Source organism: Globicephala melas, chromosome 17, assembly GCF_963455315.2.
Source record: "Globicephala melas chromosome 17, mGloMel1.2, whole genome shotgun sequence".
Taxonomy (NCBI): domain Eukaryota; kingdom Metazoa; phylum Chordata; class Mammalia; order Artiodactyla; family Delphinidae; genus Globicephala; species Globicephala melas.
This window is the reverse complement of record NC_083330.1, coordinates 72,013,161-72,040,461: the sequence shown is the minus strand read 5'-3', so window position 1 is coordinate 72,040,461 and position 27,301 is coordinate 72,013,161. Positions and strand designations below refer to the sequence as shown.

The following is a 27,301-nucleotide window of genomic DNA, read 5'->3' as shown; positions in this document are numbered from 1 at the left end:
CTTCGAAGGTTTTAGAGAACAACCAGGCAGCCAGGACTTGAGGGACGAAGACCCCTGGAAGGAGAGAAAGGGGCGGGGGTGAGCCTGATGCTTCCTGCCGCCTGCCTGCCCAAGGGATGCACTGGCTCGTGGGAGGCTCCAGAGGACAGACGGAGAGAAGCAGCTCAGTGTTGAGCAGTCCCACGAGGCTGGACATAAAAAATAACAGTAAAGAAATGAAATAAAAGTGTAGTGCGGGACTACCAAGTCAGCTAAAATTAAGGGGCCAAGAACCTAGGGCAACAGAAACCACAGGCAGAGAGTCATTATTCCTCACCTCTTTTTCCTTTCGAGGCATTTGCCGGAATTTCAGTGACGTGGGACCAGAGCCTAAGGAAACAGGCTGGAAGCTGAGAGGTTGAGAAGCTAGACTGAGCCTTTGACAATCTCACAGTGTAGGGGAGGCAGGAATTGGGAGTGAGAATGTGCAAGGAAGAGGTCTCTTGGTAGACCTCCTAGCTTTCCTCTAAGAAGGGCTATGCCCTGTAAGTAAGGGCAAGCCAGAAATAACTAGTCATCAGGAAGACAAAGTGCGCCCCAATCATCCTGGTCACCAATTGGAACAAGGTAATGTGCCCGTGCTCTACCTAGCTCCAGGAGCAAACAAATTCCTCCCTGAATAAGGACAGCCTTATCCTCAACTGCTACACTTCCAGCGCATGCGGTATCCACCGTCGCCAGGCATGCCAGGAGACAGCCAAATGACCAAAGAGAGATAAGGAGAGAAAATCGACAGCAGAAATAGACCCACATCTCCTCCAAACGTCATGAGGGTGAGACAGTCTTTAAATAACTGAATAACTCTGATGGATCATTGGAGGAAGATAGATGACAAGGTGCAGATTTTCACCTGAAAACTAGAACTTATTTTTAAAAATTACTTAGATGGAAATTCTAGAACTGAAAAATACAAGTGAAATGAATATAGTATATAATTTAAACAGATTAGACACAGCAGAAGAGAGGATGGACAAGGTAGTATCCATCTCAGGAAGCTGAAAAGATGACAGGTTACAAACCCAAAGAAATGACAAGAAAGGAAATGAAAATGAGAGCAAGTCCTGATGAAGTAGAACAATTAGCTGTGTCTACAGAGGACAGCCCAGGAGGAGGCAGGAGCCTGGAGCAAAGTGCTGGCTTTGCCACCATCTCGCTGTGTGACCTTGGACAAGTCTCTTGCCTTCTCTGAACCTCAGTTTCTCCTCTCAGGGAAATAAGCATGATGGCTCACTTCACCCAGATGACGTGAGGACCCCGTGGAGGACGGTCATGGCAGCTCTATATTAGAAGTGCTGATATTACCGTTCACTCGGTCATTTCACCAACAGTCATAGGGCAGGAGGCTAGGCAGAGAGCTAGGAGGGCATCCCAGCCTTGTTAGAACTACTGTGCAGTTCAGCAGGCATTAAATAAACATTCACAAACCCATACTGTCCGTTCATTTGGTTTTCCAAGTATTGGAAGCAACTCTTCTCTCAGTGGCTGGTAATTGCTGCTCTCTCCTTGTTGATGGGGTGGGGGGGGTATATCTTCATTAGGGACCCTCCTTCGGGGAATCCTTACTTTCTGAGTTCTTAAAAGGGCACCAACTTGCATCAGCTTTTTGCAGTGACCCCGTTAGCCCGTCACATCCATGTCCGCTGTGCCTCTCCCAGAACTCCCGTGTGTGGCCGTGAGACGACTGTCTCTCTGCAGACAGGACAGGGAGCTGTGTCCTCCTCCCCCTCCCTCTCCTCGTCCTCTTTGTTTTGGGAGGCTTGGCCAGCCTCCGTCCCTGGCCGCACTCTTGGCATGCGGAGATCTGTGGCCCATGGTGTATTGGCCTCAGTTCCACCTCCGGGTGCCAGGGCTGGCGCTCCCCGTGTGTAGCAGGCTGCCTCACATCACACAGTGCAGAAAGTCATGCATTCCTCCTTTCTTCCCTGGGGCTGGGGGGAAGGGGAAGGTGGAGGGCTGTTCTTGCTTTTCCACTGCAGTTTTCCAGGGCTTTCAAAAGTGCTAATTGATACCAGCCTGGAAGTGTCTGCTGGTAGGTGGGTTCAGAACAAGCACCCTGACCTCAGAGATGCAGCTACCAAGACGTCCCAGCTGGGTGGGAGGAGGATATCACAATCTGTACCTCGGCAGCTCGGCCTTGCCCTCTGTCCCAACTCTCACCACACCTTCCCCCGGCCTCCGCCAGCGCTAGTGTAGAACATTAATATCTCTCGTGGAGCTGGGACGTTGTAGGGAACCTAACCTCTCATTCAGAATTTTATTCGATCAACATGGTTCAGTAATCATCTATTTCAGTGAACTTGTCTCTGCCCTTGGCATCAGGATACAGAGTCAATAAGAGCATCATGGGCCCTGCTCATGACAAAGACAGATGTAATGAGACCATGTGAGTCCTCTGCTTAGACCCTCCAGTGGGTCTCCATGTCCCTCAGAGATATCATGGCTTCTGAGTCCCGCACACCCTCGAACCCACCCACATACATGCCACATACATGCTCCTCTCTGATCCAAGGACACCAGCCTCCTTTCTCCCAAAGGCACTGGAGCCTTGCAGATGCCTGGGAAGCTCCCACCTTAGAATCTTTCATGATGGGTCCCCCACCACCCAGCCCAGAGCCTGGCACAGCTCAGGGCCCCAGCAGATATGCAGCGAGTGAATCACGTGAATGGATAGATCTTGCTTGGTTAATAGCCTCGAGAAGCGGGCAGAATCTGTGTTGTCAGCCCCATGTTCCTGTTGAAGGGATGGTTCAGAGAGGTTAGGTAACTTGTTCACAGTCACACAGCAAATGGGTCGTGCAACCTGATGAGAATCAGAATCTTCCGACTCTTAGTCTGTGCTTTCTTGCTCAGGTCTCCACTCTGAGTTGGTGGCTGTTTCCCTTCATTCACCTCTGCATTCCTTCCTGCCATGTGTGTTCCCGGTTTCCGGGCCACAACAGTGAGTGGGACTGAGTTTCTATCCTCCTGGAGCTCCCAGCTCAGGGAGGAGACAGATTAAGTACACAGCACAGGCAGAGTGGAGCCAGGATGCTGTGGAGGCCAGGAGAGGCCCCTGTTCAGGCCGGCAGTGGGCAGGCCTCCCTCCAGGATCAGTGCCAGCTGAGCCCTGAAGAATGAATCAGAGCCAGGTGGGGTGGGGTGGATTTTCCGGACGGCAGGGACGGTCTGGGTAGGTGCCCAGAGGCAGGAGCAACTGTGACCTGTGGGTCAGTCATGTTGCTTCAAGTTAGGGGATTTATTCTCTCAGGCCCCTGAAAAGTCAAGGCATAGGGTGGGCTGCAGGGCTGGATCGACGGGATTCAACACTGTTCGCCTCTTCCAGTGAACTAGCAAAATGTCCAGTACGACCCTGACCTCGCATCCAAACAGCAGACTGGCCAGAGCAAAAGAATGTTTCTTTGCCCCCCACTGCAAAGAGTCAGGAGTTTCACTCCAGATGAATTAGGCTACACGTCCATCCCTGGAGCAAAGACTGCGGAAAGAGGGGTGGGAACCCTCTGCCTGCCAAGTTAGATCAGAGCCCGCCCTTGAGGACAAGCAGGTTAATCTAACTCAGATGACAGAGCTGGTGCTTGATGGAGAAGCAGGGGACAGCTGGAAGGGACAGCTCTGGACACCATTAGGTTCTACATACAAGTCCCATGGTCACGACAAGTAGAAAGTGGAGCAGTAGGCAAATGGAGAGACGTTGCCACCCGGGCTGAGGTGTTGAGGAAGCAGTGGAGGCAACACATCTTGAGCCCTGGCTGCCTCCAGGAAGGCACTGTGGATTTAATCTGATTTTTGAGCTGCCCCTCTTTCTACCAAAAAGGTAAATCAGTCTCCCTTCCACTGTTGCTTTCCTGGAAAAAATATATCCTGCTTGTTGATAGTCTATACCTTGAGGATGGGGAAGGAATTGATCAGACAGATAGAGATAGGGGCACGTTCCAGGCAAGTACCAAAGGGAATCATGTTCAAGTGCAGAGGTGTGACCACAGCTGCACTCTGCAGAAGCCCGGAAAGTCAGTGACGTGTGGGAACTTGTGTTACAAGCGTTTGAGGAGTCCTGGTTTGCTTTCTTTGATTAAATAACTCCCAGCTTTCTCTGTATCCCTCCAACTATGGTCATCTGGAGCCCAGTTAACAGACAGGGTGTCCCGTCCAGGGCAGAACTCCTGCTCGTGTTTCTGGTACCCTGGCCCCTCCAGGTGCATGGAGTCAGAGGGGTGTGGGTCTGGATTCAGATCCTGCTTCTTACTTTCCCCATGACCTTGGGAAAGTCATTTAATCTCTTTGAATCTCCGTTTCTTCTTAGGACAACCTGGGAAACCCCTATCTAGCTGATGGTATACTTTGTCAATCATCTGAGGAAATAGATATGTGTGACTGTACCATCCTGTTTGGCTGTTAGTGGCTCATCCAAGAACACTCATTCGTACATTGAAAACGGAAAATGAAAGTTTAGCAGTTACTTAATGAACACCAGAAACTCAGCATTTTTTAAAATTAATTAATTTATTTATTGTTGGCCGCATTGGGTCTTTGTTGCTGCATGCGGGCTTTCTCTAGTTGCGGCTAGTGGGGGCTACTCTTCGTTGTGGTGCACGTGCTTCTCATTGCGGTGGCTTCTCTTGCTGTGGAGCACGGGCTCTAGGCGTGTGAGCTTCAGTAGTTGTAGCACGTGGGCTCAGTAGTTGTGGCACGTGGGCTCTAGAGCACAGGCTCAGTAGTTGTGGCACACAGGCTTAGTTGCTCCGCGGCACGTGGGATCTTCCTGGACCAGGGCTTGAACCTGTGTCCCCTGCATTGGCAGGCAGATTCTCATCCGCTGCGCTGCCAGGGAAGTCCCAGCATATAGCATTTTGTCTTATCTTCATAACCATTCTATAAGTGGAGCTATTACTATCCCATTTTACAGAAGGGAAAATTGAGGGTCAGGAAGGCTGAATAACTTTCCCAAAGCCATACAACTGGTAAACCAGTACTTGAACCTGGGCCAGGTGGAAGCCTGGGCCACCCCCTAAGCATACCATTTTGATTGTGGTTGAACTTTAGAATCTGAGAGACAGAGAGTGAAGGAGAGAGAAAGTAGCATGTCCTTGGCAGTCTCTGTGTACCTGGCACTGTACGTGCATTATTAACTCATTTCACAAACTTAGGTCTGATTCTTAAAGGTACTAGGTTCTGGTTGCAGGAAAGATGGGTGGGCCACCTTCCGTGTCTCTTAGCAACCCTGAAGGATAGGCGTTAACATCCCACTGTACACATGCACACACTGAGGCTCAAAAGGGTAAAATATCGTCTGTAGCCACTTGCCACATGGGCTTGACAACAGAACGGAAGACGATGGGAGGAAGTGGAGAGAGAGAAATGGTTTTTATAAAAAAGTAATAGAAGTTCATCCTGTTTTCTTCCTCCTTTTCTGTGCAGATGACAGACAACCCCCAGTGCCTTTGTCAAGTCGGCTGCTTCACCGCCACGTCTCTGGTGACAGCATGGGCAAGACCAAGTTCTAATTAAGGATTGCCACACACCGTCTTCTCTGGAGGGCGGTAACAAAGACAGCTTGACCCTGTCCTGTACCGTGACCCTTCCTTCGAGGCCCTCACCTCCGAGGGACCCTGGCCTGTCACAAGGATTAATTACCCCTCAACCCCCTTGGATGGGAAAGGAAATCACCGTTGTCAAGTTTCGATTAAAGCTTCATCAGGAGACATTATCGGCTGTTTAAGGATTGCTGAGGAAGCAGGCCGCTTTATTTCCTGAAAAGACAAATTATACGCCAGCAGAGGCACCCCGCCACAAGTGGTCCGCTTAGCCTTTGAGTGTCGCGGGTGATGTCGGGCACAGCCGGGTGGCCGTTGCCCAGCAGCAGTGGCCATAGGAGGCTTTGAGGCTCCCTGGGGCTCCCCGCCTTGCCTTGCAGTCGATCCTCTGTCTCTGGGATCTTTCGTGGAAGTTCCTCCTCAATTAGGCGCGATTTCCTGCAGCCCATCCCTGGGAGGCCCCGCGTCAGGAGAGCAGAAATGGCGACCGCGAGGAAAAGAATTCTCAAAGTGCTCACTTTCCTCACCCTCTTCATCTTCCTCACCTCCTTCTTCCTGAACTACTCCCACACCATGGTGGCCACCGCGTGGTTCCCCAGGCAGATGGTCCTCGAGCTCTCGGACAACTTCAGGAGGCTCGTGAATTACCCCCACAGGCCCTGCACCTGCGCCCGCTGCATCGGAGAGCGCAAGGTGTCCTCCTGGTTCGACGAGAGATTCAACCGGTCCCTGCAGCCGCTGCTGACGGCCAAGAATGCGCTCCTGGAGGAAGACACCTACAGCTGGTGGCTGGTGAGAGCCGGGGCTGAGTGTGGGTCTGGGGGTGAGATGTGGGCGGCCCCTGCCTGCCAGACGCTCACACCCAAGTGTGCACCAGGGGCCCTGCCAGGCGCTTGGCGGGATTCAGAATGCTGGTCATCCGTACGTTCGTTGGTTCATGCATTCAGCCTCTGTTATTGAGGATCTCCTGTATATATTATAAATCAGAGCAGAGGGCTCTGTAGCAGTTCCCTGTGTCTGCCGTAACAGGTGACCGCACGCTTGTGGCTTACGGCAACAGAAACGCATTCTCTCGCGATTCCGGAGGCAGAAGCCTGAGCTCAAGGTGCAGGTTCCAGGGGTTAGGACTTGGGCATATCTGTTTAGAGGCCACTACTTAACCCACTCTGGGTATGGAGAAGCCAAAAAAAAGAACCAGATCGTTATTCTCATGGAATTATATTCCGGCAGAGAGAGACAGATAAGAAACAAATAAACAAGATAGACTCAGATAGAAGTGCTTGGAGGAGGATAAAAGGGGTTTGGGAGAAACTTGGGGCAGGGGCCTCTGTAAATGGTCTCGTCGGGAAGGTCTCTGAGCAGCCGGGAATTGAGCTGAGACCCAAAGGCGGAGAGGGCGCCGGCTGCGGGAGGATCTGGGGAAAGTGCCGCTGGTCACGGGGACAGCGAGTGCGAGAGCACTGGGGCAGCATCCGCTTGGTGTGTTGGAGGAGCTGGAGCTGTGTGTGGCCGTGAGTGCGGGCGTCTGGGAGTGGTCAGGACCCACAGCCAGGAGCCTGGGGTTTGTTCTAAGTGCAACAGGAAACCACTGTAGAATTTTAACTAGGGGAGGTCCATGATCTGATCTAGTTGTTGAGCGCAAAGTGGATTGAAGGGGAGTGAGAAATATCCATTCATTGAAGACTTATTGAGCATCTATTAGATGCCAAGATGCTGAGATGGAAAGAAACAGCCTTGCCTTTTAGCTTGCAGGGATGGTTGGAGGAGAAGGGAAAGCAGACCAGCACAAGGCAGGGTGATAGGTGATAGGCACCCAGGGTCCCTGGGTTTTGCTCCTGACTTTCTATATTTTATCAAGGGTGATGTTGAGGAAGCTCTTCCTCTCAGATTCTCAGACTGAGGTAGTAATAGTCGCCTCACCAGGTTTCTCTATAGCACCGCAAACATTAGGTTTTAACATTTTTATTTATTTTTGCTGTTTTAACGGGCAAAGGAAAATGAATTTGCATTCTTTCAGCACTTAGGAAGGCTGAATGTTTTCCCATGTGGCTCTTACCGTTTCATCAAATTGTCCTCCCATGTCCCCATCCCAGCCCTTATGTGCAGTCCTTCTTTGCTGGAGTTTAGCCTCTTGGAAGGGATTTTGCAGGGTAGGAAGGAAGGGGAGAAGGTTCCTCATGAATAGAAATCAACAGAAAGGAGCAGGGCTTTAGAGCTTCTGGGTTCCTTGACAACACACAGACCACATGTTTTGAGTAAAGAATCAGGACACCACATCTGACAAGCGCTCCTGTCCCTCCAGACGGAGACTCAGAATATTGAAATAAAAACCACCCTGGGGGCTTCCCTGGTGTCGCAGTGGTTGGGGGTCCACCTGCCGATGCAGGGGATGCGGGTTCGTGCCCTGGTCCAGGAAGATCCCACATGCCGCGGAGCGCCTGGGCCCGTGAGCCGTGGCCGCTGGGCCTGTGCGTCCAGAGCCTGTGCTCCGCAACGGGAGAGGCCGCAACAGTGAGAGGCCCGCATACCGCAAAAAAAACAAAAACAAACAAACAAAACACCCTGGGAGTTCCAGCAGGCACCGTAGCTCTGCATAAAGGCCCCCAGACAGCCAGGACAATGTCTGACAGATCCAGATTTAGGACCCCAAACACAGAGCCCTGCTTCTAAAGTATGACGTGCCTGGTGGGAAACGCCCTGAAGGATGCTTGGCTGGCCGGGAGCCCGCAGAAGGTGATCGATGCCCGGTGTCAGAGGGGCTGGCCCTAGACATGCTGTTCCCCAGACCTATTCGGGGCCCTGGTTTGGAGCAGACCCCTCATGTCTGCTCCCTCTTCTACTTTGTCTCCGGGATGAGGGGAAGGACTTGACTGAGGTCACTCAGCCATCCATAGAGAGCCAGGCCTGGGACCCGGCCGCCCGCCCCAAGGCACCCTTGCTTTCCCGTCCTCTTGCCCACCGCTGCTTCTCCAGACCCACATGGGAGGGAGGGCAGGCGTGGGGGAATCAGGAAGAAGCCTTCAGGAGCTGGGGGCTGACAGCTCAGGTGCCTTGGGTATCACGAAGTCCCCCATGTCCTGCGGCAGTGGGGTGATGCTGGCTGTCTCAGCCTCTGCCTCCAGGCTCTGCCTTAAGACTTGGTGCTTCCTCGGGGAGCCTCTGACAACAGCAGCAGCCACTGCCTGAGCGCTGACTGTAGACCAAGAAATACACTGCTTGGAAACTAGGCAGGAAGAGTGAGAGGGGAGAAGGGCGTCTTGGAACTTCTGCCCTTTCTCTCCTGCGTGCATGTCAGCAGCCCTCTGGGACTTCCGTTGTCATTTACAAAAGGCAGAGAAGTCAGAGAGTTCCTTCCCAAGGAAGACAGGGACATAGCGGTACTGACCTGCCTCATCTACCCCAGCTGGTGAGTGGATGCTTTAGGGCTCTAATCCCCAGAAACACAGCTCGATTCCAGCCCGCTGTCCCCGAGTTCTACTCAGCTCTGTACTCACCCCGTGGCCTAGATCTTTCCCTCTCTGGGCCTCAATCTCCGTTCCTGCCAATGAGTGTCTGAAACAGAGCCAGGGTTCCTGAAGTGTGAGCCGGTGGGGCAGCGTGATTCCTGGTGATACAGGGGCAGGGCCTTTAAGAGCATCGCATCACGCTCAGGGCGAGGATGTCATTCGGCTTTAATTCTCTTTCCATCTTTGAAGTTGCGAGGATTAAATGTCGCTCCTTGTTTCATGATGTGCCTCTAACACCTGCCCATCTTGGTTCTAGCAAAGGAGGGCGGCTTGCCTGGGCAAGCAACGGGGTGGAGCTGGAATCAAATAAAGTGGTTTTGTTTTCATCGTACTGGACACTTTCCTTTTTTTTTTGGACAGATTTTTTTACTTCTGCCAAGTAATTCTTGCTTTCCGCTTGTGGCAGAGATATGAGATTTCCTTTAAAAATAAACTTACTTTTTAAAGTGAATCGTTAAAGAGGGGTAAGTCAGTAGTAGGTGGACGGGACAACGTGATGCTGCACTCCCAGCATGGGTACCCTGCCGGCTGTGAGCCTTCAAACCCCGGGGCCCCCGAGGCAAAGCAGGCACATGTGTCACGTAGTAGGTGCTCAGTAAATATTGCTGAGCGCTGGATTAAAGAACGCCGTGTTGCTCCCTTAACCCAGCATACAGTGTCATGCTCCCCGAGGCGATGACATGCATGGAGGACACTCTCTGGTTCTGAGCGCATCTTCACATTGTCAGGGCTCTTCCTGGGTGGGGGCCCTCGTGGAGGTCCCTGCCGGGCAGCTTGGCTGTGGTCCTCGATCCCAGGGGTTCTCAGAGTGTGGTCCCTGCACCAGTAGCAGCATCACCTGGGAGCCTGTGAGACATGGCTCTGTTGCCCAGATGTCACACATCAGCCCAGGTGATTCAGGAGCCTGGAGCTGCCCCAGGAGATCCTATCGGAGCAGGTGTTTAATCTGGATATAATTTTTGTCCTATTGTCGTAAAATATGCATAACATAATATTTATCGCTGTTTTCTAAGTGTGCAATTCCATGGCATTAAATGCATTCACGATGCTGGGTTACCATCACCACTACCCGCACCTGGCGCTTCCGTCACGTCCAACAAAAGCCCCTTGTATCCATTAATAACCACCCCCCTCGGCACCCCTCTCATCCCTCAGGCAGCCGCCATTCTACATGCTAGAATTTGGCGATTCTAGTATCTCCTGTAAGTGGAATCGTACAATATGTGTCCTTCTGTGTCCGGCAAATAAGCCGGTGAAATAACACAGCATAAGTGTTTTCAAGATTCATCCATTGGGAGCATATATCAGAATGCCCCTTTTTTTAATAACTGAATGATATTCCAGTGTCTGCACGTTCCACATTTTGTTTATTCATTCATCCATCGATGGACACTTGGGTTGTTTCCACCTTTTGCCTATTGTGAGTAATGCTGCAATGAACACGAGTGAACAAGTTTGTGCTCATGACCCTGGTTTCAGTTCTTTTTTTTGTTTGTTTTTGTTTTTGTTTTGGCCTCATCTTGCGGTTTGTGGGACCTTAGTTCCCCGACCAGGGATTAAACCTGGGCCCTCAGCGTGGAGTCCAAACCGCTGGACTGCCAGGGACTTCCCTGATTTCCGTTCCTTTTAACACTTAGGAATGGAATTGCCAAGAAGCCACCCAACAGTTTTCCACAGTGGCCGCGCGAGTTTACATTCCCACCAGCGAGGCACGAGTGTTCCGGTGTCCTCACCTACGCTTGCTATTTCCCCTGTTTCTTTTATTGTAACCAGTGATGTTTCTAAGTAGAAGTGTGTCTGCGGTCCTGATGTTGTTGCCTGCGGCTCCCGCAGCATGTGAGTGTCTTAGGCTGGAGGAGATGCTGGGTGGTTTTATCTATTGGACCACCCAAGCCTCCTGGTGTGCCTCTCCTTGGGGATGCTAGTTCCTCCAATGCCAGGTGGGGACCAGATGCCTGGGGATCTCCCTACGCCATCCCCCCGTCACTGACCTCCTAGACAGTGGCCCAAGCAGCTGCTAGCCTCCCCTTTCTCTCCCAGCTCCTCTCCTGTCCCTGGGGCTGCGAGTAACTGGTGGGACTCACCCCACAGCCACCTACCCCTCCCCAAGCTCAGGGACTGGCCTTTCCAAAGGTCAAGGTTCCAGGGCTCTGAGGCAGGGGTGATGTTGTGGGAGAGACTTCAAGGTGGGTTTATAAAAGCCTGGCTTCAAATCCTGCTTTGGATTCGGGACACGTGCTCAACCGACCTGGGCCCCAGAGCATCCTTTCTCGTCTGCCTTTGAAGTGACACAGCCCTGCGGCTTGGTGACACAGGCAGATGCGATGCTTCTTAGGAAATCTCTCTAGGTTTCACTCTGAGGGGGGGAGTAATGTGCATCAGCGAGTGGTCACTGTGCAGCGTGGCCCTGAGGCAGTGGACGGACGTGGGTGTACAGAGAGAGGGCTCAATAGGGAGACCCACGCATCCCACTTTTAGCACTGAGAGTCCTGCTTCTAGGGAAACCCCTGGGCCAACCAGGGGGCTGGTCACCCTCAGGATAAACCCAGTGTTTGTCTCCGCCTGTGGGTCAGAGAGGTCCCAGGGCAGCTGACCTTGGGTGTGGGTGTGAAAACAATTTGTTAAGCAGACATTGGACTCCTTGATGCATCCGGCAAAGGGCTGATTCCTGAGTCTGGCTGGAGCCCGGTGGTCCTGGAGCTGCAGGAGCTGAGAGGCGGGAGGGTGAGGGGAACAGAGGGGAGGGGAGGCGAGCGTGAAGGGTCACCCGACCCTTCTCCCATGTGCTTTACTCATACCAGCCAGTCTCATTGCGTCGAGGCCAGAGCTGTACCTCGCACATAGGTGCTCAATAAACCTTTGTAGAATGAGTGAATGATCTCTTGCCTTCCCATCTCCCTGAGTGGCCCTTGGGCTCCTGGCAGGGGAGGTGGCTGTCTAAGCCGCCTGCATCTCCAGGTGCCCAGCGGAGAGAAGGGGACTCGGGAGGGGCTGGGTCACCAACCACAGGGGGCTCAGGGCCCAGCAGCGGGCGCCAGAGGTAACACATCCAGACTGACTGTGTCCTGCGTCCTCCGCCCACAGAGGCTCCAGCGGGAGAAACAGCCCAGTAACTTGAACGACACCATCAAGGAGCTGTTCCAGGTGGTGCCCGGGAACGTGGACCCCCTGCTGGAGAAGAGTTTGGTGGGCTGCCGGCGCTGTGCCGTCGTGGGCAACTCTGGCAACCTGAGAGAGTCCTGGTACGGACCTCAGATAGACAGTCACGACTTCGTGCTCAGGTGGGTGCCAGCCCCTCGCCCCCCAGGCCACCCCGCTGCCCCCCAGGCCCCTGGAGCTGCAGGGGCTTCATGGCTCAGCGTCAGGAGGTCAAGACCCCAGTCCGGGTGTGCCCAGCCTTACCTGGGGACCCCGGGCCCCTCACTGCCCCCTCTGGGCCTCAGTTTCCCCATCTGCATTGCAGATGGACCAACAGGACCTCTCTGGATGGAGAGAGGAAACCATACACAGAGGTACCCAGGAGGCTGGGAGCTTGGCCTTGAGAGGCCTGGCCAGAGGGCAAGACTAACTTGAGGACTCTTGTTTAATCTTTAAAATCCATCCCTGTCTGGGAGTTCCCTGGCGGTCCAGTGGTTAGGACTCAGCACTCTCACTGCCAGGGGCCGGGATTCCATCCCTGGTCTGGGAACTAAGATCCTACAAGCTGCGCTGCCAAAAAAATAAATAAAATAAAAGCCGTCTCTGTTTTGCCATCTAGGCCATAACGTAACTATATACTTTTAATGTAAAACATGTTTCCCTGACACCAAGTAAAATGGGTGTTCCAGGAAGATGCCCCACGTCTCTCCCACGTTTCTTGTCATCCCCACACCAGTCACCCGACCCAGGGGCACCAGTGACTCAGATGAGAAGCGCAGGCACCTTCTAGAACCATCCCCTGTTTCTGTGGTCTCTGACTTTGTCTTTAGACCACTCACCTGGCCTCAGGGAGCCTCAGTGTACCTGGTGTCCAGTGGGCACGTCCATGGTGAGGGGGAAAGAGTCAGGTTCAGGGTCAGACAGGCCCTGAGTTCAAGGCTGCCTCTGGGTTACTCTGTGTCCTGGGATAAATTCTTTGCATTCAGATTTCTTTGGCCATAAAAATAGGACCATAAAGTACGTACTGGACACTGTCATCATTAAGGGTCAATGATGTGCGTCACTGGACCAGGACAGAGTAGGCCATCGATGGTGGCGATGGTCAGGCTCACTCGAGATCATAAATGAGAGAAAAGTAGCAAAAGCCTCTGAGCTGTGCCGCAGTTGCCCCCATTTTACAGATGCGGAAGTCGGGGCCCAGCACAGCCTCGCGGAGCTGCAGCCGACCCTCAGAATCGGTGCCCCAGTGTGATGCCGGTCCTCTCTCCCTCCCCCTCCCAGGATGAACAAGGCCCCCACGGCAGGGTTTGAGGCCGACGTGGGCAGCAAGACCACCCACCACCTCGTGTACCCCGAGAGCTTCCGGGAGCTGGCGGAGAACGTCAGCATGGTCCTGGTGCCCTTCAAGACCACCGACCTGCAGTGGGTAATCAGCGCCACCACCACAGGCACCATCTCCCAGTAAGTCCCCTCGGGGCGCCTGGAGGAGGGGCACTGCTTGTCCCGCTGCTGCTCCTTGCTGTGTGAGGGCCTCTGAGCCCCCCGCCACGCTCTTCCTCCCCCGGAACACCCCCCCCTCCCCAGGCCTCCTCCTGGAGTGCAGAGCCCCAGTCCCCCGGCCGCCTCCAGACCCTCCGGCTCTTCTTGGCACCCCTCCTCCCATCACCCCGATGCACCCGGAGCTCCGGCCTTCCTCTTCCTCGTGACTTCCCGCCCCTCCGAATAGACCTCCCAGCTTTGCTTCCCCAGACACCCTGGAAACCCCTCGGGAGAGGGAGCCCCGCTGGAAAGGACACAGCACGTGTTAGTTCTGACCCCGTGCTCGTCTCTGGGGTGCTCCCCGTTGATGACAGCCTCCGCCCGCCCCCGCTTCTCAAACCGTCAGAATGGCCCCGGCCGGGCTGGGGGGCGGGCGGGGAGACCGGGCGTGGAGCACGTCGGCTCCGGCTGCCTTGAGCACCGAGGAGCTCACGTCTTCTGATTTGTTCCGGGCACTTGGCACGGGTCTCAGTGAATTCCCACTAGTCCTTCTCATGACCTCCAGCCTCCAGGGAGACCCAGAGGCTTGGCCCCTTCGCAGAGCCAGGCTCGCACCTGCCTGAAGAGAAGTGGCTTAGTGCCCAGATGGCCAAAAGCCTCCTTGTCTGAGGCCTGGTTAGGAAGCCCGAGGGATTTGGGTGCGGGAAGCCGGGGGGCGGGGGGGGGGGGGGGCTGTGCTCGGGGAGGAGGGCAGTGAGGGAAGCGGGCGCAGCCAGGGGAGGAGCTGGACCAGCCAGGGCTCCGCTGCCGGCCCCTCCCTCCTGGTCCCACAAGCTGGAACGTGACTTGTCCCCGAGGTAGATGCAACGTGAGGCCAGGTGGCCAGGCACGTATACCGTCATCTTGGGGGCACGGGAAATCTGGCAGATGAAAAGGGGCCATTGTGGGCCTATCAGCCAGCGTCCCAGCAGCGGGGGATGGGTGTTGTGGGCCCCTCTCCGTGCTGCTTGTGCTGTGTGCACGGCTTGGAGCAATCCCGCTTCTTAAACTTTCTGAGAGAAGGCGGCATAATGCAGCAGCAGGTCCTCGAATGGGCCACGATCGCCCTCTGGTGTCCATAATGGGCCGCTGCGAGGAGGTGGGGTCCCTTGGGGAATGAGTGTGCTTTCCCGCCTGCCCCACCGGCGTCTCCAGCTGCCCCTACCAGCTGATGCCCAGGCCGCCAGCCCCCTCCCACCTTAACCACCTGCCTTGTCCTCCCGCAGCACCTACGTTCCTGTCCCCACGAAGATCAAGGTGAAAAAGAATAAGGTGAGTGAAGGCTCAGGTGCCTTGTCCTCTGAGCTCAGCCTCGCTTTCAAGGCTCTGCGTGAGGACGGAGATCACCGTCTCCCTGCTCTGCCAGCATCGGGCGGCGGAGAGCCCCTGGGCCCCCGGGCTGCTGGGGCTGGTGGCCCCCCGCTTAGAGAGTGAAGAGACGAACCCTGGAGAGGTTCCCTAAGCCTGGACCCTGGACCTGCAGCACCACCAGGAGCTTGTCACCAATGCGGATCCTCAGGCCACCCCAGATCTGCTGAACCAGAAACGCTGGAGTTTTACAAGCCCCCCAAGGATGCTGGTGCTGTTCGAGAACCACTGCCCTACAGCATGAGCATCTCCAAAGCCAGACCTCGTCACCTGTCTCCATATCTGCATCTTCCCCAGTGGGCCCTGGAATGGGGTTGGCTAAGACGTGGGCAAAGGGCAGAGGGATGAAGGAAATGAAGTGTCCGCCACACCAGACGTTTGCTTACACTGTCATGTGTAGATGGAGAGATCAGGTTCAGAGAGGTCAGGTAACTTGCCCAGAGACACACAGCTAGTCACTGTATGGCTGGAGCTGATGTCTTCCCGATGGTGGCTGCATGACATTGAGCATGTCACTTAGCCTCTCTGAGCCTCGGTTTCCTCATCTGTAACATGAGGAGAGGGAGAGCTGGCATGCGGGGTCATTTTAGGGACTGGAGATCATTCAGGCCCACGTGAGGCAGAACGGGTGGCTCGGTGCCTTCCTGCAGTGTGACAGGAGTGTCCCTGCCCCCAGCTCATGCTCTTCCCTGGAACCTTCTCCTGCAGCCTCATGTCCCACTCCTTGGCCGCATTTGATTGTAATTCAGATGTCACCTTGTCTGCAAGCCTTCCCACCCCAGTGCCTTATCTCCTTTCCCTGCTTTGTCTCTGTAGTCTCATCATTCTTTTCTAGCATCCTCTGTGTCTCAGTGATTTAGGTCACGATCCATCTTCTCCACTAGAACGTTAACCCCCCCCCACCCCGAGTGCAGGGTTATGAGTTCCAGTCCCAACAGGGTCCCCCGAGGTTACAGCAGTGTGTGGCACCTAACACAGGCTTGGTATCCTTCTCCAGACCCCTCACCGTGTCCTCCCTCCCGCAGATCCTGATTTACCACCCAGCCTTCATCAAGTACGTCTTCGACAGCTGGCTGCAGGGCCACGGGCGGTACCCATCCACCGGCATCCTCTCGGTCATCTTCTCACTGCACATCTGTGATGAGGTAGGACCCCCTCCCCCATGCCTGCCTGCCCCCCCCAGGGGGTCAGGGACCGAGGGCTCCTCATTCTGTGTTCTCAAGAGGGGCGGCGAGAGCGCCTGCAGTCAGGCAGACCTCCATCCCCCTCCCGGCCCCGGCATAGCCTGTCTCTTCTAGAAGCTCTGATCCTGTCTCTACAGTGAGGCTTGCACTGTCTCCCGCACGGGAAGTTTAGGTCCCAAGGCAGAGCCTGGCCCAGCAGGTGGAAGCTCAGATCTGATCTGGGGGCAACATAAGCATATCTCGCCCCCAGGAGTATATTATAATCGGGGGAGCTGTCTGGGGTTGTGGTTTCGATCTCAGTTGCTCATCAGAAGCATCTGTGGAGCTAAATTCCGGCCCCCAGGCCACAGCCCAGCCCACTTCCACCAGAATTCCTGAGGTTGGAAACCCGGCCGCCAGGGGTTCCACTGTTCACGGAGGTTGAGAATCAGTGATTTTGCCAACCGTGTGTTTCCGATCATGGATTCGCCTCGCCGTACGCCAGCCTGGGCCTGGGTTTCCATCAGTGATCTGGGGTGCTGGCTGCCCGTGGACAGTGAAGCAGGATGGGGACCACAGTGCCCCCTGCTTCTTCCCTGGCCTTGGGTTCAGGCAGGGCACTCCGCTGTCCCTTCTTGTCACGTATAGCCCATCCCCGCCCTCGCCCCATCAGGCTCATCAGTGGACATCGCAGGGAGAAGGGGTCGAGGGGGTAGCAAGGCCCGCCCACCGTCTCTGCCTCAGTTGTTCTGCCACCATCTTTGCCTGCCCTTCACCCCAGAAACCATACCTGCCTCTCATCTCCCCACCAAGCCCCTACCTCCAGCTGGCTGGTCAAAGAGCCCGTGGGCTTCTGCCTCAGAAATGCCCCTCCCGTCCCTTAGCGCGTGCTCTGGGGCGGGCCCGTGTCCCTGCTGGCATTTTCAGAAAAGGCTGCACTTGCCACAGAGCTGTCTCCTGCCCCTGGTGGGTCCCCACCCCTGAAAGCTGTCTGCCATGCTGCGGCCCACATAGCTTTCTCTCTCCCCGGAAGCCCCTCCTCCCGTCCCTTCCTGGTCACCTTCTGCTCATTTTCCAAGACCCAGTTCAAGTGTCACTTGCTCGAAAGAGCTCTCTCTGCTCTCGTCGGCCTCCTGCCCCTCCGTCCTTGGTGCTGAGGGAGCCCCGGCGTTAGCCCCTGCCCCCCACGGGGGCCCGGTTGGTGTTTGTTATAATTTAGGAGCGCCAGGGGCCGAGACCTGACTCCTGCATCCCTGATCACGCCAGCATCCGCCTGAACTCTGACGGATTTAATGAAGCACCTGGTACAAAATAAGTGCTCAGTAAAAGTTTGTCATGCATGAGAAGCACGCCCCCTGCCCCGCCCACCAGACAGTGAGGACCCCCGGACCAGATGGGTATTCGCCCAAGGGAAGGCAGGGATCAGAGCTGCCGCCCACCTCACTGTGGTCATCGCTCTTGGCCCCATTTTCCATATGAGGAAAGTGAGGCTCAGAGAAGTGATTTGGGACTTGCAGGATGTATCAGCAAGAGGTAGAGCTGGGATCTGAGGCAGGCTGCTGGGCCTCGAAGCCCTGCTCCTCAAGTCTTGGAGAAGAGGTTGTGCCTCCCCAGAGGTGGACCCAGCACCCACAGGGCCACCCACAAGCAGTAGCCTCCCACTGTGCGCTCTGGCATTGGACTTGACTTTTTACTCAACTTGCCTTTGCTTCCCCAAGCCTCTGGGAGTTCCAGGCTCCTGGAGAGGGGTTTCTGTGAATCCTTGGAAGTGGTGTTTACAGATGCTGGGGGTGCCTGCAGGCTCTCTTTGTCAGAGGGTCCGCCTGCAGCCCTGCTGTCCGGCTCTCACCTGTGCTTTGCCCCGGCAGGTGGACTTGTACGGCTTCGGGGCGGACAGCAAAGGGAACTGGCACCACTATTGGGAGAACAACCCGTCGGCGGGGGCTTTTCGAAAGACTGGGGTGCACGATGGGGACTTTGAGTCCAATGTGACGGCCACCTTGGCATCCATCAACAAAATCCGGATCTTCAAGGGAAGATGACGCTGTGAAGGGCTAAGGACAGATGCACCAGAGCGCACCTCTCCACATCCAGCCCCAGCTTCTCGCCGGAGCCACTGCGCTCTGGGAACTTGGAGGGCCGGCCTCAGGGGTGCACCCAGGTGCCCCTCGCAGCCTCTTGCACCCCAACATTTGGTAGCATCTACTCAGCAAGGTTGCCGAGCCCTGCCAGGGCTGCAGGGCAAGTCTCAGAACCATTCTGGGGTGGGGAGACCCCTCTCGCTGCTGTTCCGGGCTGGGGAAGGTGGGGAGACTGTGGGGGAGGTCCAATCCGAAGATTTCCACATTCTAAAGAAGAGGATGGTCTCCTGGGGAGGATGCACAGAGACTCTGCTCTGCTGAGGGGTCCGGGGCCAGTGCTCTGATTCTCGCTGTGAAGTTCCTGGGTGAGGATGACCCCCAGGACAGCCATGTGGGGCCTCCCTCACATGGTAGGACCACCACGCCTCCCCTTTCTGCCCAAAGCTCATTTATGGTGGCCAGGAGGGCTCCTCACCCACAGATCTTCAGAGACTCTAAGTATCCAGATGTCTCCTTCCCCAGCTGCCGTTCCCTTGAGTAATCAATCTTTGTGTTTATCATGATGGCTGAGAGCAGATCTGACGCCTTCTGTGTGCCTTTGTATTGGGGAGAGAGATGCATGCATTTGGCTGAAATGAGGCAAGAGCCCCGACTTGGGAAAGGGGACCGCAGCAGTGCACTCCCCTTACTCTGTAGCCGGGGACAGTTTTCTAGTTCCCTGAGCCAGCGTCTGAGTTGGAACAAAGCTCGGATGATACGCGGCTCCATCCAGAGGCCCGTCAGCCATGGGGACTTACTTTCACAGACTACTGGATTTGGTGCCCGTAACCTTCCAGAGCTGTGCAGGAGGCCGCCACCAGCCAGCAGTTTCCCCCAGGGGTCTACGCTCTGGGCCAGATCCCTCCTGGTCACCTGTGTGGTGTCCTGGAGGTTGCAGGGTCATCCTAGGAACGTGACCATCAGAGGGGAGAAGTCATACCTCATCCTTCACGTCCCAGCTGCTCGCTCTTCCTTGTCAGCCTTCCTGATTATTTATTGTTTTGTTTTTAAAATTCAGCTGACATCATCTGCACTTTGTGACTCAATTGCTCTCGTTTCAGCTGGTAGCTGGGGTGTGGACGCTCAAAGCCAGTTTTGTAGGAATCCTGAGACTTGGGGTACCGTGGTGTCTAGGGTTGAGGGCTTGCTGGTGGGCAGATCGTGGGGTGTCAGGTCGGTAGGTTTGGGGGATGCTCTGTACCTCCTTCTCTCCCAGTCCTACCTTTCTTCTTTCTCATTACCAGCTTTAGACTGAGTCTCAGGCTAGGAATCGCCAAACCCAGCGGCACTGTCTTGGGGCCGGGTGGGGAGTAGAGTCGCAGGCGTGAAAGGACAGTGATTTTTGGCTCCAGTTGCTGACATTTAATCAAAACAAAACAAACAAACAAAAAAAACAGCCCATTTTTTTCTGTCAAGAGCATTTCCTAAAAGGCCACTGATACTTTGAGGAATTGTGACCGTGTCCTGGTCTGGGAAGCCAGGAGGCCGCCTCCGCTGCTCCCTGCAGCCCTCTGGGTAAGCCCTGCCCTCCCCAGCCTCACTTTCTCCCTCTGCAAATGGGGAGAGAGGAATTACAAAGATCACGGACCACAGATGGCAACGGGCATTCACAAGCATCCCTAGAAGTCACACACCGCGTTTGTTTTTCCCCCGAGTCCCTGTATGTGAGTATTTTCCTGGGGAGAGGTTCCAGTTTTTATTCGATTCTCAAAGATTCAGGATTCAGAAAGTGGCTTTTAAAAGCTAACAAACAAAAACCTGTTCCAGCTTTAAAATTCTGCAAAATTGAAGACCCTCTTGACTGATAAAAGGCTTGTAAATTGCTGTGAGGTCATTATTCCGAGCATAAATCCTCAGAGGCTAGAGCTCATGGGAGTCCTTGACGTGAAGAATTCAGCAAACGTGCTGGTCGGCTGATTAATCCCAGGGACAAACCTTGCAGAAATGGACACTGGCGCAGGGAGCGGTGTGGGCTGACCCCTGAGCTCGCTCTCCCCTTCTCCTGAAAGCCAAGTCTGTTCAGGATGATGGGGTCAGAGAGAGCACTCGGCTTTCCTGGATGTGCTGAGTCAGGTCCCCAGAGCAGACAAGTGTCCACGGCTGAGCTGCGCGCCACCTGGGTTGGCCGCCTGGTCCCCACTCCACCTCTCCTTCCCACCAGGCTGTTCACTGTGAGATGCCTTTCAGCCCTTGGATCCCATTTTACAGATGAGAAAAGCAACGCCAGAGAAGGCAAGTGTTTGCAAAAGTGAACCAGTTGTGAAACAGATTTTGAGCCAAATAGGGTGTTCTTGGCTCCAGAGGTGGGCTTTCCCAGCCAGGCTCACCCAGCCCCTCAAAGAACTGTAGTCGGTGTAGGTTTCGGACTACAAGCCTCTCACCGCCGGGCTTCGTTCTCAGGCTGCCCACGGTGGCCCGAGGCAAGCTATAACCTCGGCCTTCTCACACCGTCCTTCCAGTGGAGGAGGTAGCATCATGCTTTCCCAGAGCTGGGGCAGACATCATCTGTGGCTTAACAACGGCCGCCTACCCGAATCCAGCCAGCCGCTGTGGCCGGGATTAACGCACCATTGCCTTAAACCAGCGGGGCCCATACCGGGGTAAAGGTGGCTGAGAACTGGACAAGAGTGTTTCCCACGGGGATTTGGCTGGAGGACGAGAAGCACCCACACGAGGAAGTTCTTGCATGAACAGTATACGCAGTTGGGCTCCCCGGGGCTCCGGGATCCCAGCCCAGGGCTCTGTCCACTCCGCGGGCAGAGAGCTCCTCGGAGACCAGCCCCGGGCACGAAGCCTGCAGTAACCAGTGCTGAGCCTGAAGCCGAAAGGCGGAACTGATGAGGGAGAAAGATGTTGCCAACATCCCAGACATCTGCCTCCCCCAGGGAGTGAAGAGGCTGCTTTCTCAGCTGGAGCAAAGCAATGCCTGCAGCCACACGACCCCTGGAGCCCCTGCTCTCACCCACCTGTAGGGGAAGAAAGGAGGGTCGGTTTGCAGTGATCTGGGGAAGAGAAGCAAGTTCCTGAATTGATGCCTTTTGAAACCCTGGCTTCATCAGGCATCGTCCAGCAAACCACGAGGGCTGGGCTTAGTGGGAGAAGGCGGACCCAAGGAAATAGGACCTAAAAGAGAGAAGCCAGGTTAGAATGGGGGCAGGCGATTTTTGTCGCGGGGATTGGGGGTGGGTTTGGGGACTTGATGGCATCCCAGGCTCTGCCGTGGCCAGAAGGGCCAGCGAGAGGCCAGTCCTACCTCGACGCAGTCTGGGCCTCTGGATCAAAGGTGGGATAGAATCACAGAGAATATTGAGAACTGTGATGTTTGCTTTAACTGTTCTCTTCAAGGCAGCTTGAACCCAAAGGAAAAATGGAAAACTGAAAAGAGCTCACTCTCCCTCTCATGGTTGTGGTCGGAAATGCTTTCTCCAGGGAAGCCAAAGATGGCTGGACTCCAGCCACGTGCCATCAGGGACTGGCAACTGTCCTCGCTCCCCCAGAGTTCGGGGATGTCACTGTGTCCATCGTGGACATCTGGTTTGCAGCAGACATGGCCTCAGGCCACTGGCTGGTCATCCTCTCCTGGGGTCTGGGCTAACAAGTTTTGAGCCCTCCTGGGGGGCAGTCCACGACACCTCTGCAAAAAAAAGAAGAGGGTGTAGGAGGAACAGCAGGCCAGGCAAAGCAGCATCACATAGTCTGTCCTTACCCAAAGCACTGCATTTCCTACAAGCAGCCAGCCTCTGGCCTCCTGTCTCCCTCCCAGACCATCAGAGGTCCGTACTCGTGTTGAACTTGACCCCGTTGCTCAGCTTCTGAACTGCCATTGTCGCCCTCCTGCCCAACGTCCTGGTCCAGACATCAGCTTTAACCTGGGAGCCCTCACTGGGCCCCGGTAGGATGGACATGGGTGCACCGTCACGTTAGCACTTAACTGAATTCATGTCAAAGCCAAAGTTTCCTGAGCACTTTTTCCTCTTTGCAATCTTGTTGGCTTGGTTGGTGGTGTTTTAAAATCTGCGTTCTTTGCCCCCGCCCCTTGCTTCACTCCCAGGTTTTGCAGCTAAGTGTTTGTTCATCTGAATGAACTTGGCAAGAGTCTGCCTTCCTCAGCCTCTGCTCTGTTTTTTATTTTTAATTTATTGTTGAACATTTCCAATGATCCGAATCAAAGTGAATAAAAAAAGAGCTATTTTATTGTTTGGGTGTGTCTGTCGTTTTTCTGTGAGGGCTGTACCTTGGTGCTACCTCTTGAGGTTTCCGCTCAGGAGATGTTTTCAGTCCTAAAAAGACGCCTCCTGTGTTAGTGTCTGCCCTGAACCAAGTGCCCAGATGTTCAGGACATGGAGAGAGAGCCTCTCCTCAGATGCAACCGTGCCTTCTCCCTGCTGTGTGACTGTGGTAAAGTCGCCCAACCTCTCTGAACCTCAGCTGCCTCATCTGTCCAACGGGGACCACTCTGCGGGCCAGCAGAGGGAGTGTGAAATCAAGAATAGATGCATCGTAGGAGGCTGGTGGAGACACAAGCCCGCCGCTCCAAGCGTTTGCTGAATGAAATAGGCCAATGTGGGCAGATTAGTGTCCATCCTTCCCAAAGAAGACTCGTCCATGAATGGATGCAAGTCTGATCCAGAGCTGGCCCAAACTGCCCAATTTTTAAAATAGATCCGACAGTCCACTACCAGGACTCTGTAAAGCTGGTGTAAATAATACTACTTCCCGATTTGCGTGGCACTTTACAGTTTGCACAACGCCTCCCTGGGCACGATCTTGAACTCTCTCAGGAGCCCTGCAGAGCTGGTGAATGGGGGCAGGCAGTTGAGGGCAGAGGTGAGGTTCAAGCCAAGCCTTCCCTCTCCAGATCTGGGGCTCCCTGTTCTCTGTGGTGACACCTCCCGAGTCACTTGAGAAGTTTGTCTGTGGTGACTTTCTGAAGGCAGCCCCCCCGGAGATAGGACGGTGCAGAGATTAACACAGGTGCCCAGGAGTCAGGCTGCCTGGGCTCCTACTTACTAGCTGTGTGAGTGTGAGCGAGTTATTTAACCTCTCTGTGCATATTTCCTTATGGATAAAGTTGGGGTGGTGAAGTACCTCCCATATAAGCAGGCGTTGAGGGTTAAATGAGTTATACCATACCTGGGACCTTCTCTCATCAATGGTTAACAGGCTTCCTGACCCTCCACTCCATCAGAGACCCATCTTACCCCAGATTTATTTCTAGTTGGTATCACATTAGAGCTGCAACGTGGACAAGTGGCCACGAGGTGCCGACACATGGACCCCAGCCCCACTGGATGAGCTAGGCCAGGCGGGAACTCTTCACTCCACGGAGACCCCAGCAGGGAAAGGAATCAGCCAGGGCCCTCCACAGGGAGCCCCGAGCATCTAAAGGCATTTCTTTGCGACCCTTCAGGCACCCGCCAGAGACAAGCCAAAGCCAGCCTGCTCTGCACCACCCGACCCTTCCCACAAATGCAGGTCCCCCAGGATTTGGTTTTGGGAACCCTGGGGAAATCCACCCAGCAACACTCCTCAGGCTGCTCCAAACACGCACTTGATTGTTCAACAAAGAGCTAATGGGATAAAAAAAAAAAAAGAACGAAATTTTGTCATTTACTATAACATGGATGGATTTGGAGGGCCTGAGTCTAAGTGAAGTAAGTCAGACAGAAAAACAAATACTGCATGATATCACTTATATGTGGAATCTAAAATATACAAAAACTAGTAATAACAAAAAAGAAACAGACTCACAGATATAGAGAACAAACCAGTGGTTACGGGCTGGGATGGGGGGCAGCATGGTGGAGGGCACGGGGTGGGAGGAAGGAGGTACAAACTACTGGGTATAAGATAGACTCAAGGGTGTATTGTATCACACGGGGAATATAGACAATATTTTGTAATAACTGTAAGTGGAAAGTAACCTTTAAAACTTGTATAAAAATTGTTTTAAATTTTAAAAAATAATAAGTTAGTTAAATTTTTAAAAATAGATAAAAAACCAACCAAAAAATATTTCTAATTTCTTTTTACTTTCTACCGTAAGGATCTTTACACATACACAAAGATTGAAAGGAGAGAGTATATGATCCCAGGTGTTAGATTCAACGATCCTCAGTGTTTTCCACATACGCCCCCTCATTTTTTCTTCTCCTTTCTTTTTCATCATCATTTTTCATGTTCAGCTGGGTTTAGGGATCTGCCTCAGATGTCACTTGGCTCCTGTGCGTGAGTGAGTAGGTCTCTCAGAGCGTGCCTGTCCCATCCGCCTGAGTGTCACCCACCAAGTGGAGGTGTCCCCAGGCCCTCTGGTGCCCCGTCCTCCAAATGCCTTTGGAAGGTGGTTTAGTTACACCAGGATTCACAAAAGTCATGTCACCAAAGGTCTGTCCCTTCCTAAGCAAGGAGGTCATGTGAGGTCCAGGATGCTGTGCTTCTAAGGGTCTGAGAAGAAACACCGCCGCTGATCCGTGGGTCCCTCTGTACCCACTGGGGAAGGGCCAGCTTCTCCTTCGCTTCTGCTTCGTTCACTGAGTCAGCGCCCACCAAACACCTCCGGGGCTCAGGTACTAACCAGCCCTACTTCATCAATATCCATCTGTGGGACGATGATGATGCATTTCTCCCCTCTCCCCCCCACCCTGCACCCAAAGCCCACCACTGGGTCTGTCCAAACTCTGGAGCCCTGAAGAGCAAGACGATGCCCCTTCCACATGTCAGAGTCACAGCTCTTTGGTCATCTTCAGCTGAAGCATCAGATCTTCATGGAATCAGCAAATTCCAGGTAACCTGCTTCTCAGAGATGCTAGGCACCTCGCCACACCTTTTATCTGTGGTCATGTGGGAGGATTCAGAGACTGGTTGCGCTCAACTCCAGTCCCACTGCTACAGACTGAATTGTGTCCCCAAAATCCATATGTTGAAGCCTTCACCCCCAGTGTGATGGTATTTAGAAATGAGGCCTTTGGGAGATGATCAGGTTTAGATGAGGCCCCATAATGGGATTAGTGCCCTTATAAGAAGGTACATAGTGAAAAAAAAAGAAGATACATAGTGAGAAGGCAGCTCAGCAAAACCAGATCCCAGCTGGGCTCTGGGAAGCACGTCCCTCCCCCAGTCTCTCCCCCATCTCCGGATCTCCACGTGGCTCTCTGCTCAGGCTGTCCTGGCTGCTGCAATCAGCGATAGAAAAGTCCGTTCAATTGGATGAGATAAGCAAAAGGGAATTGAATATTTTGCTCCAGTTCTAATTCAATTCAAAATTAAATTAGCATTTAATTTTGACTGGTTCCTGAAGCAATCTCGCCATGACCCCAGAGCTCAGGACAGTAAGGTGGGCTTGAGGCCCTAAGGCCCCAGCCATTTGGGATCAGAGACCTGGGCCTTGTCAGGCTATGGACCTTGGAGGCCGTGGATCTGGCTGGAAGCCTGCAGGCCAACGGCACAAGCTGGTAGAAACTCACAGCCCCAATTTGCAGTCTGCCGCGAATGAGGGAAAGCAGGCAGCAAGACGGTGGGTGCCCCTGATAGGGAAAGGCGAGTGTTGCACCCAGATGGTACACGCTGCAAAGGAAGGTTTGGGGAGTGGGCGTGTGTGATGTCCAGAAACGTCAGTGTGGCCAAGGGAGACACGGTCCTCACCTGGACACTGCTGCTGAGAGCTGGACGTGAGTGGCCAGGAGCTGGGGTGGCAGTCGTGTCCGCAGGACCCTCCAGGCACATCTCACAAGACAGGGCAATGAGCTACCACCCTCTTTTCGGGGCCAGGGATCCCCTGGGTGCCACCTGCCCAGCACACTTCCTGGCTTGTGGAAGGCCTCAGCAAAGGGTCCTGAGTGCTATCAATTCAGAACATCCTTTCTCCAGCCCTGGGGAAGGGGTGCTTACCTATAACCTGTTACTGTGGTAAGTTGCGTGCCCTGAGGGCACCTTCAGATCCACGTATGTCCAAGCTCAGCTTCCTATGGGGACCGACCAGTTCTGAGAACTCCTTCCCATCCATATTTTAAAACATTTGGACTGGCTTTCCTGAAACTTTATCCAAAACAGGGAGCTAGAGGTGGTGTAGATTTGTGGATCGCTGGAAGATTCCTTTCCTTTGTAAGTCCCCCGAGAAGGAGGCTTGGCTGGATCACAGGCACACACAGGTCCGGGGAGTCAAAGACCTGGATTCAGACATGGGCCTTTTCTGTAAGGTAGGAACGATGATTCCTGATCTGCCTGTCTCATGCGAGTGTATGAGAAACTAACGTACGCTATGTACACATACACTTCATTTGCTGAATATGTACCGAGAGCCACTGGGGGCTGGGCAAGACAGGCTCTGCCATCAGAAGGTCACAGCCTTATGGGGGGACAACCGTCACACCAGGAAACGTGGGAGATTATTAATGATGATGATAGTTCCCTTTCACACGCTGAGTACTTTGCCTACGTTAATCTCATTTAATCCTGCAGCAATCCTGCCGAGCGGCACTGTTCCTTCTAGAGGAGAATTGAACAAGGAAACTGAGATTCCAGGAGACGAAGTAACTTGCCAGGGTGGGAGGGGTAGAGCCAGGGCTTCCACCGCAAGATGCTGCGTTCCCCACAAGAGTGGGAGGACAGGGGACTGTCTGCTTTGCTCCAAACTGAAGCACTTGGGAGATGAGCCCTCACAGAGTGGTTGCCCTGCCCTGGGAGCTGCCAAACCTTCACTGTGATCTCGGCCAAGAGCCTGACCGGAACACCTACAGACAGCGGCCACCAGAGGGTGCAATGGAATCGCCTTCAGCCGGAGTTTCAACACAGAAAGGGTATGAAAACACACACACACCCAGGTCAGAACTTAAAAAGCCTTGGCTATTATCGAGTCCACCGCTTCCAGATGAGGAGATTGAGATCTCTGTCTCTCAGCCAAGAGAACTGTGTCAAGAGGCAAA

The 27,301-nt window shown here is 54.1% G+C and overlaps 1 protein-coding gene across 2 annotated transcripts in view; it reads left to right on the top strand.

The window, feature by feature from the left end:
- The window catches only part of ST3GAL1 (ST3 beta-galactoside alpha-2,3-sialyltransferase 1), an 88,376-nt gene extending 65,797 nt beyond the window's left edge, over positions 1-22,579 (top strand). For both annotated transcript variants that reach the window (XM_030875869.2, XM_060287238.2), the window contains exons 3-8: positions 5,452-6,359; positions 12,158-12,354; positions 13,493-13,672; positions 14,956-15,001; positions 16,123-16,242; positions 18,129-22,579. In XM_030875869.2, coding sequence (XP_030731729.1) covers positions 6,048-6,359; positions 12,158-12,354; positions 13,493-13,672; positions 14,956-15,001; positions 16,123-16,242; positions 18,129-18,302 — 1,029 coding nt within the window. In that variant the 5' untranslated portion in view covers positions 5,452-6,047 and the 3' untranslated portion in view covers positions 18,303-22,579. The remainder of the gene's footprint in view (positions 1-5,451; positions 6,360-12,157; positions 12,355-13,492; positions 13,673-14,955; positions 15,002-16,122; positions 16,243-18,128) is intronic.
- Positions 22,580-27,301: the final 4,722 nt, after the last annotated feature.